The sequence below is a fragment of the Cannabis sativa genome, chromosome 5 (genome assembly GCF_029168945.1).
Source record: "Cannabis sativa cultivar Pink pepper isolate KNU-18-1 chromosome 5, ASM2916894v1, whole genome shotgun sequence".
NCBI classification, from domain to species: Eukaryota; Viridiplantae; Streptophyta; class Magnoliopsida; order Rosales; family Cannabaceae; genus Cannabis; species Cannabis sativa.
This window is the reverse complement of record NC_083605.1, coordinates 51,773,144-51,788,378: the sequence shown is the minus strand read 5'-3', so window position 1 is coordinate 51,788,378 and position 15,235 is coordinate 51,773,144. Positions and strand designations below refer to the sequence as shown.

The 15,235-nt window shown below is 30.9% G+C and overlaps 1 protein-coding gene across 1 annotated transcript; it reads right to left on the bottom strand.

Moving 5' to 3' along the window:
* Nucleotides 1-11,055: 11,055 nt before the first annotated feature.
* Nucleotides 11,056-11,790, bottom strand: LOC133038383 (uncharacterized mitochondrial protein AtMg00310-like). The gene has a single exon (XM_061116514.1). It carries the CDS (start codon nt 11,788-11,790, stop codon nt 11,056-11,058), a length of 735 nt encoding a protein of 244 aa, XP_060972497.1.
* Between the last annotated feature and the right edge of the window lie 3,445 nt (nt 11,791-15,235).

Genomic DNA, 15,235 nt, shown 5'->3' with positions numbered 1-15,235 from the left:
GGGTCTGCCCCACTCCCTGAAGTGAATTCTATAATTTCTGACAATTATAATCATAGTCGTGGTCGTGATCATAATCAAAGTGATAGACATGGTCGTGACCATAATCAAAGTCGCGGTCGCGGTTCTAGTCGAAATAATGTTTGTCATCGTAATGGCCAGAATAAAAATTCGTACACTCCAATGAAAAGCACAACTCCTAAGAACAATGAAAAAGGTCCTCAAAATAATAATCATAAAAATTCTGAAAATTTTTGTTTCAGATGTGGAATGAAAGGACACTAGGCACGTACATATCATATGGTAAAATACATTGTTGATCTTTATTAGGTATTTGTAAAAGGGAAGGAGAAAATAGAAGAAAATTTTACCTATCAAGTTGATGGTCTTTTCAAAGAGCCCTTGGATATTACGCCCTTGGATGTTGCAGATTTTTTTAAGGAAGATCCCATTAATAGCAATATGAATATCGATAATGGAGATGGGAATATCCACAGCTGATCATTTTTCTTTGTTATGTAATTATTAACTTATTATTTATTTACTTTAAGGTATTTATTTTATTTGGGATGTTTATGTAATAAACTTTTAGGGTGCGTTTGGAAAGCCACAATGTAATTAGATTTGTGTGTAATTGGAGGTAATTACACACTTTGGCATGTTTGTCTGACCATGTAATTACACTGTAACTGTGTAATTAGAAGTAATTGAGGAGTTCCAATTACACTCTCCAATTCTCATGGACCCCCATGAGAATTGGATGTAATTACACTGTGTAATTACTAAAAACTTTCCATATTAAACATTAGTTATTAAAAAATATTATTTTTCCATGTAATTATTTACTATTTTGCCAAACAAGATATTAGGAATTCATATGTAATTACCACCTCATATCCAAACACACCTTGTATTTTAAAATATAGTGTAATTACTACACTGTGTAATTACCACCCTAGTAATTACCCTACCTAGTAATTACACAGTTACTTCCAAACACACCCTTATTGTTTAAGTTTTTATATTTTGAACTTATTATATTTTTTTTTGTTGTTGGTTAATGAAGTAATGGATAGTTGTCATCTTAACATGATTATAAAAATAATGGTGAGGATACATGTTTAGTGGATAGCGCAACCACTCATACAATACTTAGAAGTGATAAATAATTTTCAAATTTATCAAGAATGAAGGTAAATGTTAATACAATATCAGGCACTGAAAGATTAATTGAAGGCTCCGGAAGAGCCATTACATTGATGTCTAGAGGAACAAAAAATATTATAGATGGTGCCTTATTATCCAATAAATAAAAAAAGAATCTGTTAAGTTTCAAAGATATACGTCGTAATGGATATAATATTGAGACAATAGATGAAAATAATTTGAGTATCTTTGCGTTGCATCTATTGTTTCAAGAAAAAAGTGCATATTAAAAAAATTATCTTGTTTGTCTTTAGGTTTGTACTTTACTCGTATAAGTACAATAGAAACTCATGTTATTATGAACAAGAAGTTCACAAATCAGAAAAATTCATTTATTGTTTGGCATGATCGGTTAGGTCGTCCTAGTTCTATCATGAACATAGAATAATAGAGAACTCACATGGTCATCCATTGAGGAACCGAAAGATTCTATTATCCAATGAGTTCTCATGTACCGCTTGTTCTCAAGGAAAGTTAATCATTAAGCCATCACCAGTAAAAGTTGAAATGGAATCCTTTAGATTTCTTGAACATATTCAGCGCGACATAGTGGGCCTATTTGTCCACCATGTGGACCATTCTAATATTTTATGGTATTGATAGATGCCTCAACTAGATTGTCACATGTTTGCTTATTATCTACTCGTAATGTAGCATTTGCAAGATTGTTTGCTCTAATAATCTATTTACAAGCACAATTCCCAGACTATGCAATTACATCACAGGCTTTTAATGATTATTGTATGTCAATAGGAATAAATGTAGAACATCCTGTTGCTCATCTACATACACAAAATGGTCTACTAGAATCATTCATTAAACGAGTTCAATGAATCGCAAGATCATTACTTATGACAACAAAATTCCAAATTTTAGCTTGGGGACATGCTATTTTAAATGTTGCAGCACTTGTACGCATTAGGCCAACATCATATCACAAATTCTCCCCATTACAATTGGCTTTTGATCAAGAGCCAAATATTTCCCATCTAAGAATCTTTGGTTGTATAGTATATGTTCCGATTGCTCCACAACAATGAAAAAAGATGTGTCCTCAAAGGACGCTGAGAATATACATTGGCTATGAATCTCTGTCTATCATTAAATATCTTAAACCCACAACTAGAGATATATTTACTACACATTTTTTTTATTTGCATTTTGATGAGACAACTTTCCCAGCTTTCGGGAGAGGGGAAAAGAAATAGCTAGAAAAAGAAATTATATGGAATGCACAATTATTATCTCAATTTGATCCTCGTACAAATTAATGTGAACTTGAATTCAAAGAATAATTCATTTGCAAAATATTGTAAACAATTACCAGATGCATTCACTAACCAAATGAAAATTACAAAATCACATATTCTAGCTGAAAATGCTTCAGTTTGAATTGATGTCTCTGAAGGACAATTAGCTAATGATTCTAAAGCACGTTTGAAACGTGGTGGACCAGTCAGTTCCAAAGATAAAAATTCTCAAAAAAGAAAAGGATCAAATGATCAAGATGGCTTTAATGAAGAGGCTAAAAATTTCGAGGAAGATGTTGACATAAATAAATCTCTTGAAGAGATTCAGGTACCAAAAAATATTAGAAATGATGAGATCTCAATAAATCATGTCAATACAAGAAAAGAATGGGATTGACTCGAAATAATTATCGACAATATTTTTCCTTTTAATGTAGCGCTAGAAATTGTAAATGAAAACGAGGATCTTGAACCTGAATCTATCAAAACATGTCAAAATAGAAAAGATTGGCAAAATAGAAAGAAGCAATTCAAGCAAAATTATATTCACTTGCTAAACGCAAGTATTTGGACCTATAGCCCAAACACCTAAAGGTGTGAAACCCGTTGGATATAAATGGGTATGTGTACGTAAAAGAAATGAGAAAAATGAAGTTGTGAGATACAAAGCAAGACTTGTAGCACAAGGTTTTTCTCAAAGACCATGTATTGATTATGAAGATACATATTATCATGTGGTGGATGTAATAAAATTAAGATATTTTGTTAGTCTGGCTTTAAGTGAAAAACTCGATATGCGATTAATGGATGTAATCACAACTTATTTACATGGATCGCTAGACAGTGATATTTACATGAAGATCCCTGATGGATTTAAGATGCCTGATGCATATAATTCACGCAATCGAGAAATGTGCTCAATTAAATTACAAAGATCATTTTATGGATTAAAACAATCAAGACGCATGTAGTACAATTGACTTAGGGAATATTTATTAAAGGAAGAATATAAAAATGATCCTATTTTCCCATGTGTTTTTATAAAAAGTTAAGTTATAAGTTTGTTATTATTGTTGTTTATGTTGATTATTTGAATATTACTGGAACTCCTGAAATTTTTTCAAAAGCTGTGGAATATCTAAAGAAAGAGTTCAAAATGAAAGATTTAGGAAAAAGAAAATTTTGTCTTGGTTTACAAATTGAGCATTTAAAATGTGGAATTTTCATTCATCAGTCAACTTATATTGAAAAGATTTTGAGACAGTTTTGTATGGATAAATCACATCCATTGAGTAGCCCAATGGTAGTTAGATCAAGTAATGTGGAAAAAGATCCTTTTCCACCTAGAGAAGAACGTGAAGGGCTCCTTAGTCCAAAAGTATTATATCTTAGAGCAATAGGAGTATTGATGTATCTTGTTAACTGTACACGACCTGATATAGCTTTCTCTGTCAATTTGTTAGCAAGATTTAGTTATGCTCCAACATATAAACATTGAAAAAGGATTAAGCACATACTTCGCTATCTTTAGTGTACTATTGATAAAGGATTATTCTAATAATTGTGAGTCATAATTTATTGGCTATCCAGATGTAGGATACGTATCTGATCCACATAAAGCCAGATCTCAAACTGGATATTTGTTCACTTTCGGTGACACTGCTATATCATGCTAGTCAACAAAGCAAACTCTAGTGGCTATTTACTCAAATTATGGTGAGATACTTTCAATTCATGAGGCAAGTCGAGAATATGTTTGCTTAAGATCACTGACACAACATATTCGAGGAACATGTGGATTAACATCTAATAAAGACGAACTAATAATTCTCTATGAAGATAATGATGCTTGCATCGCTTAAATTAAAGGAGGGTACATAAAAGGAGATAAAACTAAACACATTTTACAAAAAATCTTCTTTACACATAATCTTTAAGAGAATGGTGATATCAATGTTCAATAAATTCGATCAAGTCATAATCTTATAGACTTATTCACAAAGTCATTACCAACATTAATTTTTGAGAAGATGTTTCACAAGATTGAAATGTGTCGATTAAAAGAGCTCCATGAATGCCAAAATGAGGGGAAGTAATTTCTTACTGCACTCTTTTTTTTTTCGACCGAGTTTTGTCCCACTGGGTTTTCTCGGCAAGTTTTTTAGTGAGGCAGTTATTATGGACATTCAAGGGAGAGTTATAAATATTAATAATTATATGGATGTTCAAATCTTTTATTTATTACCATTAATTATAATTAATATTCTTTTTTCTTAGTGTTTTTTTTTTTAATTTCTAAACATTTAACTCTTATATGTATAAATAAGAGATCATTCATTAAAATAAAATATTAAATAAATTCTCATCTCTTCTTTATTTTCATTCTCTAAATTATAATATTTCATAATAGGATGTAATTCTAGTTCATTGTCTAATAATAATTTATAGTAGTATTAAAGTAATTTATATATTACTTTAAATTCTAATACTAGAACGGGATTAGTTTTGGAGAGGAATTAAATTTATTATTATATAAACTAATATAATATCTATTCTATATAAAGTGTGCCTATGTAACTGAAATTCTTGTTTTATGAGAAATTTATGGGTGATTTTTTATTTTTATTTAATAAAATAATAAAATATTATTTATATATAATAAAATAATAATAAAACAATTCCTATTAATATTTGAATTGATATTTAGCATATTTCAACTCTATATATAATCACAACTATAACTCTAGAAATTAAAAATATATATATAAAATAATCGTCCATTTTATTTATATTATTTAGAATAATTTATTGTGGTTCAAGATCACAATGAACAGAAAAAGTGGCAAAAACACAAATGTAGTTCAAAATCATAGTAAACTAAGAAAGAATGAGAAGAGATTATTAAGCATTAAATATTCTCAGTAAATACACTCAAAGAATCGCATTGAGAGAGGAAAAAAAAAAGAATACCAATTGTGATATATATAAATAAATAAAAGCTAAGAATATTATATAATTATTTATATTCTATATAAAGTATGCCTATATAACAATGTAATCTGAGAATTATTTAAAGAATTTTTATTTATATTAAAAATAAAATGATTTATTAATAAAAATAAAATGGTTTATTAATTTTGAAAATACAATTTTAAAAATTAAAAAGTAAAAACAAAACCAAACCAAACAGATTTTTTAAAACTACCAACCAATCAAAAATTTTCGTGTGGACTCATCTTTTAAATTTTTCAAAAACATAAAACTTTTTTGAATTTTAAACTAATCAAGCCTTTGTATATATGTACAGTTTGATAATAGATATATATGGGGTGGATTTTTAAATAAATTTAATTTTGTAGGTGAAAAAAATGACAAAATTGGTTGTAAATCACAAAGAGATAATTGAGGTTGAAAGGATGAGTAGGGAACCGAATATAGTTTATGATCGTAGATGTATATTTATATTAAAAATAAAATGATTTATTAATAAAAATAAAATAATTTATGAGAAATTCATGGTTTAAAATATTTAATTTGATATCTTAATTATTAATAAACAATACCATAAATATATATCTACGATCATATAAGAATTTTATTCTAAAACTATACGATCATAGATTAAGTGGTCAAGGTCCAAAGAAAAATAATAATTTCTTATAATCTGAAATCAAGACACGAAAAACAGAAACTAATTGAATAGGACTCTATTCAATTGAGGTGTCGACCATGCATGGTAAGTAAAAAGCTATATATTAAATTTTATGTCATGATACAATTAAAAATTAAATAAGAATTTACTACTATTTATATATTATATATATTGCTAAAGATGGAAAAGTATTGCATTTATATATCCCACGATGTTTCAAAAATACTTTGAAAAGTTCATCTTGAATTAATTATTAATATGTAATAAAAAATATTAGTTATTATACTATTACTTCAAACAAAGGAAAGTTCTAGCGGTGCTTCTACTTTCTAATCATAAACCTCAATTTTGGTTTCTTTAACCAGCTCCCACACACCACTTACTTACTCTGAATTTATAATCATTTACAATTTTTTAACACTCAAAAAGTTACTAAGTTTGTTTTCTATAGCTCTACTTATTAAGGTAGAAAAATATTTTTAGATTGACTCTATTCTGTTTATTAAATGAATTATTTTCAAGTTGACACATTAACTTAAAAATGACACAATAATGACCTACTACAAAGTATACACTTATATTCATTCTATTTATTGAGAATCAAAACGTCAATCTTCTTCACTAGATTAGCCAGAGACACATAATATTTGGACATAAACACAGAACACAATATTATAACTCAAACTCAGAAACACTTAGTCGAAACTTGAATGAATAATGCCACTCTTTTAAGTTTTAAGACTGTATATGACTAGGCCATTTTGGTTATTGTATTATTAATCCTGCTACATAGTTGATCATGTTTAGATTTTTGATGTGAAATTTCGTATTGTGAGCTTTTTAGAGTTTCTTATAGATTTCAATGAGTAATAGATTTATATAATTATACTTGGAATAAATTTTCATAATGTTGTTTGGTGGATTCCTATTTTGTTATTAGGTAACATAATATTATTATTCGTTAGGTCTGTCACAATTATTATTAAGTGAGAATGAATCAATTTAAAAACCTTTTACTATATTGAAAGGTGAGATTGATTTTAATATGAGCTTAGTTATATTTAATTTTATTTTGTATATCTCTTGATTTATTTGGAAACAAAGAATAAATGACTACACTATATACAATACCATGACATCACTCCAACTACGTAAAGTTAGAAGAATAAAATGAGAGTGTTAGAAAAATTTGAAAATGCGACAAATGAGAGTTCACCACTCAAATATCAAAAGCCTTAACGTTAGCAAGTACAAAAAGTATACACCGGCTTAATTTATCATCGTTAAATTTTTAATACTCTACTAATAAATGCTATATTTTCTGAATTTTACCTATACTCGCGTTGCAACAAATTATTATTTTATAAATACTTTTTTTTTTCTTAAAAATGAACACATGGTAATGAAGTTGAACCTAATAACTAATAATATATTTTTTTTAATTTTTAATTGTATCACTTTTTAATAACGTAGAAAAAAACTAGCATAAAATTTAGTATACGTGCCTCGCACGTAACTTTTTACTAGTATATACATATATATGGACTTACTATTTGGAAATTTTAAAAAATAACTAATTTCTTAGTCCTTAAGAAGAAGCAAGCTAAGCTTTGTTTATAAAAATATTAAAGTAATATTTGCCATCATCTAACCCAACTGCTCTATTATTATTTCATCTTTTTATGATTAGTACTTTTCACTTGGTTATCTATTTCTTTTTCTTTGTTTAAATTTCGGATTAAGTGGTCCTTTGGCCCCGCATTTAAAAAGGAGAGTGGCTCATTCAATCACATGTGAGTTTGTTGATAGGATTAGGATATCATCTCGTGAATGATTATTCACAAGCTGGTTTTATGTGGTGGACCCTCGTATGGCTACAAGTGGATGATGAATACTGGCTGAGGTTTCTCTACATTTATTTATATCTTTCACATTTTAATTTTAATTACTACCAGTATTTGATTCTACTCGATGCATATTAGTCATTTTTTATAATAGCTTATTTTTAAAATTCAATCATACCAATTTTATAATAATTATTTAATTAAAATATATGATTTTTTAATTAAAAAAATAATATATAGAATTTAATATTAATGTATATTTAACATCTCTAAGTATTATATTTTTTTTTGAATAATCAAGTCTTCTAAAACTAAGGAAACAATTACAGTAGGTAAATTAACATTACTAAAAGTACGGTCAGCCTTTAGAAGAGAAGATCACGCTAACCAGTGGCGGACTCAAAATTTAAGTTGAGGGGAGGCAAACTTTTTTTTTTTAAGTGAGGGAGGGCGTACCATTTTTTCTACATAATATAACATATTAAAAATTAATGTAAATTTGTATTTTATAGTATTAAATATAGTTTAAGTAAAAATAAAAAAGTTGACTTCAATGATTGAAATACTAAATACAAATTTTATTGATAGAGATTAAAAAAAAATAAAATACTAAAAGGTAAATATGCTCTTATTGGGATTTGATCCCATGACCTCCCCTATCTATAACATAAAACTTAACCATTATGCTAAAGATTGTATCATGTTTAAAAAAATATTACTTTTCTAAAAAATGTATACCTTAACTAACTAAAATGCATATATATTTTTTTCTCGATTTTTTTTTTTCAGGGGAGCCACTGCCCCACCTCGCCTTAATGTGGGTCCGCCCCTGGCGCCAACGCATGCGCAACCTTATTAGCAGGTCGCTTCACAAAATTAAAAGAGACATTATAACCATCGACAAACAAAGCTTTACAATCTGAAATTATATGGCCATAAGGAGAGGCCATACTTTTATTCTTTTGTAAATCCGAAACAACTCTAAGGCAATCTGACTCCACAATCACACTTGGCCATCCATTATCTTTAATCCAACTCAAAACCTCTTTTATTCCAATGGCTTCAACCTCGTGAGGTTGCAATATGCCCCAACCTTCTTCAATGTCTTGGCTTGAATGACCATACTAGTCCAAACCGAGCAACCAAGCCAACACCAAAGTTTCTCTCATTAGTAAAAAGTGGTCCATCAACATTAATTTTGATTATGGGAAAAATTGGAGGGTCCTGTTAGGTTATTTTTAGTATTAATTTTAAATTAAGTTTAGTATATTTTTAATTGAGTTTTAATCGTGTTTGGAGCATTTTTACGCTTGTTATCTTTTATTTTTGCAGATTTAAAATAGAAGAAGATTATAAAATATCAGAGAAAAAGATGGGACAAAGATAAGAATATCATGATATTTAAAATAGAAAAAATTGTGCAAGCTGAAATTTCGAGCCTGAATTCGACGATGTTATGATTAGATTTTAGAAAACGTCAAAACATTAAAGTTCTAGATATCTCTTTTATCTTTCCGGAACATCTTGAATCGTCCGATTCCGATTAATATCGAGAGAGTTATGGCCAAATTACTATCAGTCAACGCAGCAGAAAACTCACCTCCTCTTCTAATCCTAAGCAGAATAGGTTTTCTAAATCTAAGGAGAATAGGTTTTTTTCTTCAGCGAATTTTATCTTATTTTATCATTTTTCGGCTATGAAAGAAGGGGACTTCAATAGTTTTGGCAAGCAATTTCAGAGAGAAAAAAAAGGAGAGAATTCAGATACAGAGTGGAGAGATAAACTGCAAAATTGGAGGCATACTTCTCAGGGTTTTCAGCATTCTTCTTTTCTTCTCTTCTCTATTTTCATCTCTTTTCTTTAGGTTAATATGTGTAATTGTGCTTCAATGAACATGAGTAACTAAACACTTTATTAGGGTTAGATGGATATTGTTTGACATTGTTTATGGTTTTAATATGATTTATTTTCCCCCTAATTTCTATGTATTCTATTTTATTTGTGCTTAATTACTTTTAATTGCCTGATCACCAATTATCTGTCTATGATTTTGATGCGAGATCTGAGAAGTGAGTGTCAAATATGCTATAGTAAAATATAACTGAATTTCGATGTAGGACGAGAGTACCTATATGGTTTAGATAACTTATAGGGTTTCTGTGTTTAATGCCTGTTGCATGTTAAATTTATCACGAGAGTAGAAAGTTTGCATGTAATTGAGATTTATATATCTAAGAAGACTATAAATTACCTTAGTAAACCTGTTATTGCATAGAAATTAATATTAGGAAATAATCATATTAGGCCATATTCAATAGAAACAATTGAAATCGAAGCCCTAGTTTTTATTAACTTTCAATTTTCTTTAATCATTGCTTCTTACTAGTTTTCTTATTTTTCATTCTTTTCTATTCTTTTAATTAACCAAAAAGAAGTAAAACTTTAATTTTAACGTACTTAACTACACTCCCTGTGGGATCGACCTCTCTCCTAGTGAGTCTACTACTTGAAACGGTACGTACACTTGCGTGTGCAAAATATCGCAACAGGTCCAATTCTCAACTCGAACCCGGTTGGGTTCATTAGGAATTCTTAAGTCTTGTGTTTGAGCATTACACCAATCAACAAAGTTTAGTTTTGCTAATGGTAACACTTCCTCGAATGTAGGTTGTTTAGCATTTCAAATCGCATCATTTTTAACCCTCCAAATCGACCATAAAATCATACTAGCTTCCAAGGATTCTGTCATGTCCCAAGTCCTCAAGCCCTCTTCCCACCAACTGCAAAAATTCATAGCAGCAGCTCCAACATCAGGAACCCGTACCTGTTTCCAACAATTTTGAGTAAACTCACAATGAACAAGGACATGTAGAGCAGTTTCTGGTGCAGCCATACACAATGGGCATGAAGATTTAATAGGTACATGCTTGGTTGTAAGCTAAAATCTAGTAGGTAGACTGTTGGTGCACACCCGCCATAAGAGATCTTTAACTTTTGGGGAGTTTAAACTGCCACAATTTCAACCAAACACTAGAATTATTAGGTTGATCATTGCTTGTTTTTTTCATGTTGCAGTATAGCATATGCACTTCAAACAGTAAACAATCATGTTGATTCCTTCCTCCAATAATAGTCATCACTCTCCAAATCAGTAGCCAGTGGAATCTTCCATACCAAGTCTTGATCCCTTGTAGTAAGCACATCAGTTATAACCTTCGCATCCCACTCACACACATCTACCTTCATTAGAGACTGTACCATTTTACCAACAAGGCACGGCTGTTGAGATTCAACAAATGGCTGTACATCATCAACAAGCCAAGGATCCTTAAGGATACTAATTTGTGAACTATTGCCAACTAATCTTCTAGCTCCAGCCTGAACCAGTATTTGGGATTCCAAAACACTTCTCCATATATAGCTTGGATTACTTCCTAAAGTTGCAGAAAGGAAGTTACCGTTTGCATAATATCTTGTTTTAAATATTTTCCCAACCAAACTATCCTCACAAGTAAGGTTAAAGTCAGAAAAATCACGAAACCCCATCCCTCCCCTACTCTTGTGCATCGAAAGCTTATCCCAACTCAACCAATGTATGCCTTTGTTGCTATTTGATCGCCACCAAAATTTACTTATTGCTCGTTCAATATCTTGGCAAATACCAACTGGAATAAGGAATACATTCATAGTGTATGCAAGGAGAGCTTGAACCACAGACTTGATGAGGACTTTTTTTCCCGCTCTTGAAAGAAACTTGTTATCCCAGCTTTGAATTCTCTTTTGAACTTTATCTCTCAAATAGCTAAAGATCACCTTTTTATAAGTACTTGCTACGCTCATCCGCTTCGTGAATGCCCAACCTTTGAAAAAGTGTATGCCTCATTGTTTGAGAAGTGTTACTGCTGTAAAAAATAGTGGACTTCTCAAAGTTTACCCGCTGCCCTGATGCATTAGCAAAACTCTCCAAAGTTTACTAATGTAAGAAACTTTCTCATTTGTAGATTTATAATACAAAAAACTATCATCCGCAAAAAGCATATGGGACACCATAGGATCACCATTTTCCACTCTACACCCATGTAACCATTTCCTTTCTTTATACCTTTTTAATGAGAGCTGAGAAACCTTCAGCACAAATTAGAGAAAGGTATGGCGAGATTGGATCTCCTTGCCAAAGTCCTCTACTAGGAACAATTGTGCCTAAAGTGTAGCCACTACTCACTATATTGTATTGCACTATGGATAGGCAAACATAGATAAGACGAACCCAATTGTCAGTAAACCCCGACCGAGTAAGCATTGCACAAAGAAAATGCTAATCCACTCTATCATATGCTTTACTCATGTCTAATTTCAATGCCATATAACCATCTTTACCAACTTTCTTCCTTTTGAGATAGTGCAATATCTCAAAAGAAATCATTATGTTATCCGTAATCAACCTCCCTGGAATGAACGCACTTTGATTGATCGAAATAATCTCTGAAAGCAATCCTTTCATCCTAGTCGCGATGACTTTAGTGATAACTTTGGAAATAACATTACACAAAGAAATGGGTCCCAACTCACACATCTGATCAGGTTTCTTTTTCTTTAGAATCAACACAATATTAGTATTTTGCATACACTCAGGCATCTCCTCTGTTTGAAAGAAGTTCTTAACTGAGCTTATCATATCACTCCCAACAATACTCTAGTATTTTTGAAAGAATTTAGGATTCATACCATTCGGGCCAGGAGACTTGTTGGGGTGCATTCGGAATACCGCATCTTTAACTTCTTAGTCAACAATGGGTCGAATAAGACTTTGATTATGCTCTTCCTTTACCATCAACACAACACAGTCAATAACCTCCCTCCAAACTCCATGTTCAACCTTAAAAACTCCCTTAAAATAATCCACCATTATATCCCCCAAGCCATTATTACAAGTTTGTAAATTGCCAGAAGCATCTTTCAAATGAATAATCTGATTATTACATTTACGGGTAGACACTTTAGCATGAAAAAACTTACTGTTTTGATCTCCTTCCTTCAACCACAATTGTTTTGATCTTTGCCGCCAAAAGAATTCTCGTTACTTAAGCATCTGGAACAGTTGTCGTTTTACATCTGGGAACAATTGCTTCCCTTCAATATCTCTCCGCCCTTTAAACTGTTGGGTTTTATGCCCTAAATAAAACTCATTTCATATAATCAGATTTACTTATTAATAAAGATCAGAAATAACATTTTATGTTGCATGGTTCACATGATTTATTTCATGATTATATGTATATAATGTATGAATTCTTTTTAAGTCCAGAACATATGAGTTGGTTAAAGATTATAGTGTTGTCGGCACAGTGGAATATAATCTTCATTATATGTTCAAAAGTAGATTCCCTAATTTGTCAGAACACTGGATTTAGACTGACATGGTATAATCAGCGATAGGTATTCTTACACCTTGGAAAAGTGTTATGTCCTTTCCAGGACATTGGCAAAGTTTACCAGTATCGGATGCATGGAGTATGCATTGGAATGGACCGATATTGAACTTTGAATTACATTTTGAAACTTACCGTAAATATCTATTCAATTCAATATCATAAGTTGATCCTAGATCACATGATCGAAATCCTGACATGGTTAGGCTCAATTTCAAGAGTATTATTCGTGTTCTTTGATTTTTTAGTTAAGCCCAGTTTTGTATCAGGGTAATACGTACATTTTGGGAACACGGTAATACAATTGAGTGGGGGAGCGCTAACATAAATATGGAATCTATAGCTTCTATTTGGCAAATAGAAGTAAAGGATGATTTCCTTCGAGCTTAACCAAACGAAGATAAATGGTGGAGATCTCATTTCACTTAGGTGAAATATCATTTATACAGGGTTAAGTGTTTTAAGGATAAAATACATTGTAGGGTGTTACGGTAATTTAATCCCTTTACAATGTAAATCATCTATATAGAGGATCATTGATCACATTAGGGTTATAACATTGGATAAGTAATGACGTGTCTATATCGTGGAACATATAGAGCGTTTCTATATGACTGAGAGTGCAATTCCAAGTTCTAAGTGTGGATTCAATGAGGAATTAATAAGTTAGGGAATTTACTTGGTAAATTCGGTTCGACTTATTGGAAGCTCGGTTATATAGACCCATGGTCCCCATACTAGTTGAGGCCATACTGCTTGTAAGACTCAGTTAATTGATTTTAGTTAATCAATTATAATTCTAAAAGTTAGACTATGTCTACTTTATGAATTCTCACAGTTTAAGGATGAAATCGTAAAGAAAAGGGTTTCTAGGTTTAATTATTAATTGAGAGACTTTGCATGTCTAATTAATAATTATTTTAAATGACAATATTATTTAATAATCTATTTTAGTTATTAAATAATTAGTTTTGGCATTTAAATGATTAGAATTGGAAAAATGGCATTTTTGGAGAAATTGAAATAAAATTGAGGAAACTGCAAAATCCAAGTGAGGCCCATATTCCTTCTATGGCCGAGCACTCCCTTTGTGTTTCCCAATTATTATTTTCATTTTTAATTGCCATGTAATTGCTTATCAAAGCCTAGCTATAATAGGAAAGTGGTGAATCACACTAAATAAGGCAGTTAATCAATTACACAGTAAAAGAGGAAACTGTTTTATTTGGAAAGTTGTGCTCTCCCTTTTCCCTATATAAAGCAACCTTGCTCTCTTACATTATATGGACCATGAGCCACGAAATTGAGAGAGAAAAATAGAGAGAAATTTCGAAATCCTTGTGAGATGAGTAGTGCCCACACACATCAAATGGTATCTCAATCATAGTATGGAAGACTATGGAATTTCTGCATCAAAGAAGGAGAAAAGAAGATCCGAGTTCGTATCTTGGTGATGCTCGCTACGAGAAAGGAATCAAGGGCTAGAGATGCGAACGGAAGGAGTCATATTATTCCGCCGCACCTTTCGTAAGGTTTTCTAACTTTATATGTGTTTATTTTCATTGTTTTAGAATTCATATTAGGTTGTTAATCCAACATACTTGTTAGTAAATCTAGATCCTGGTAAAATAATTTCCAACATAAACTGCTTCAGAGCCTTATAGCATTCCTTAATACGAGCAGTGAAATTCCTCGTGACTCCCTTGCGCCACTCCTAAAGTGCCTGGCCACAATGATAAATTTTTTGATCAATCCCTGCCCCATTCACAGAATTCCAACTATTCCGAATAATACTCTCACAATCCTGGTGATTGCACCAGCAATTTTTGAATTTAAAGGACCTCAATTGGGCAACA

What these genes read in the sequence shown, in the direction of transcription:
- LOC133038383 (XM_061116514.1), bottom strand. Translation starts at nt 11,790, where the DNA reads ATGAGCGTAGCAAGTACTTATAAAAAGGTGATCTTTAGCTATTTGAGA.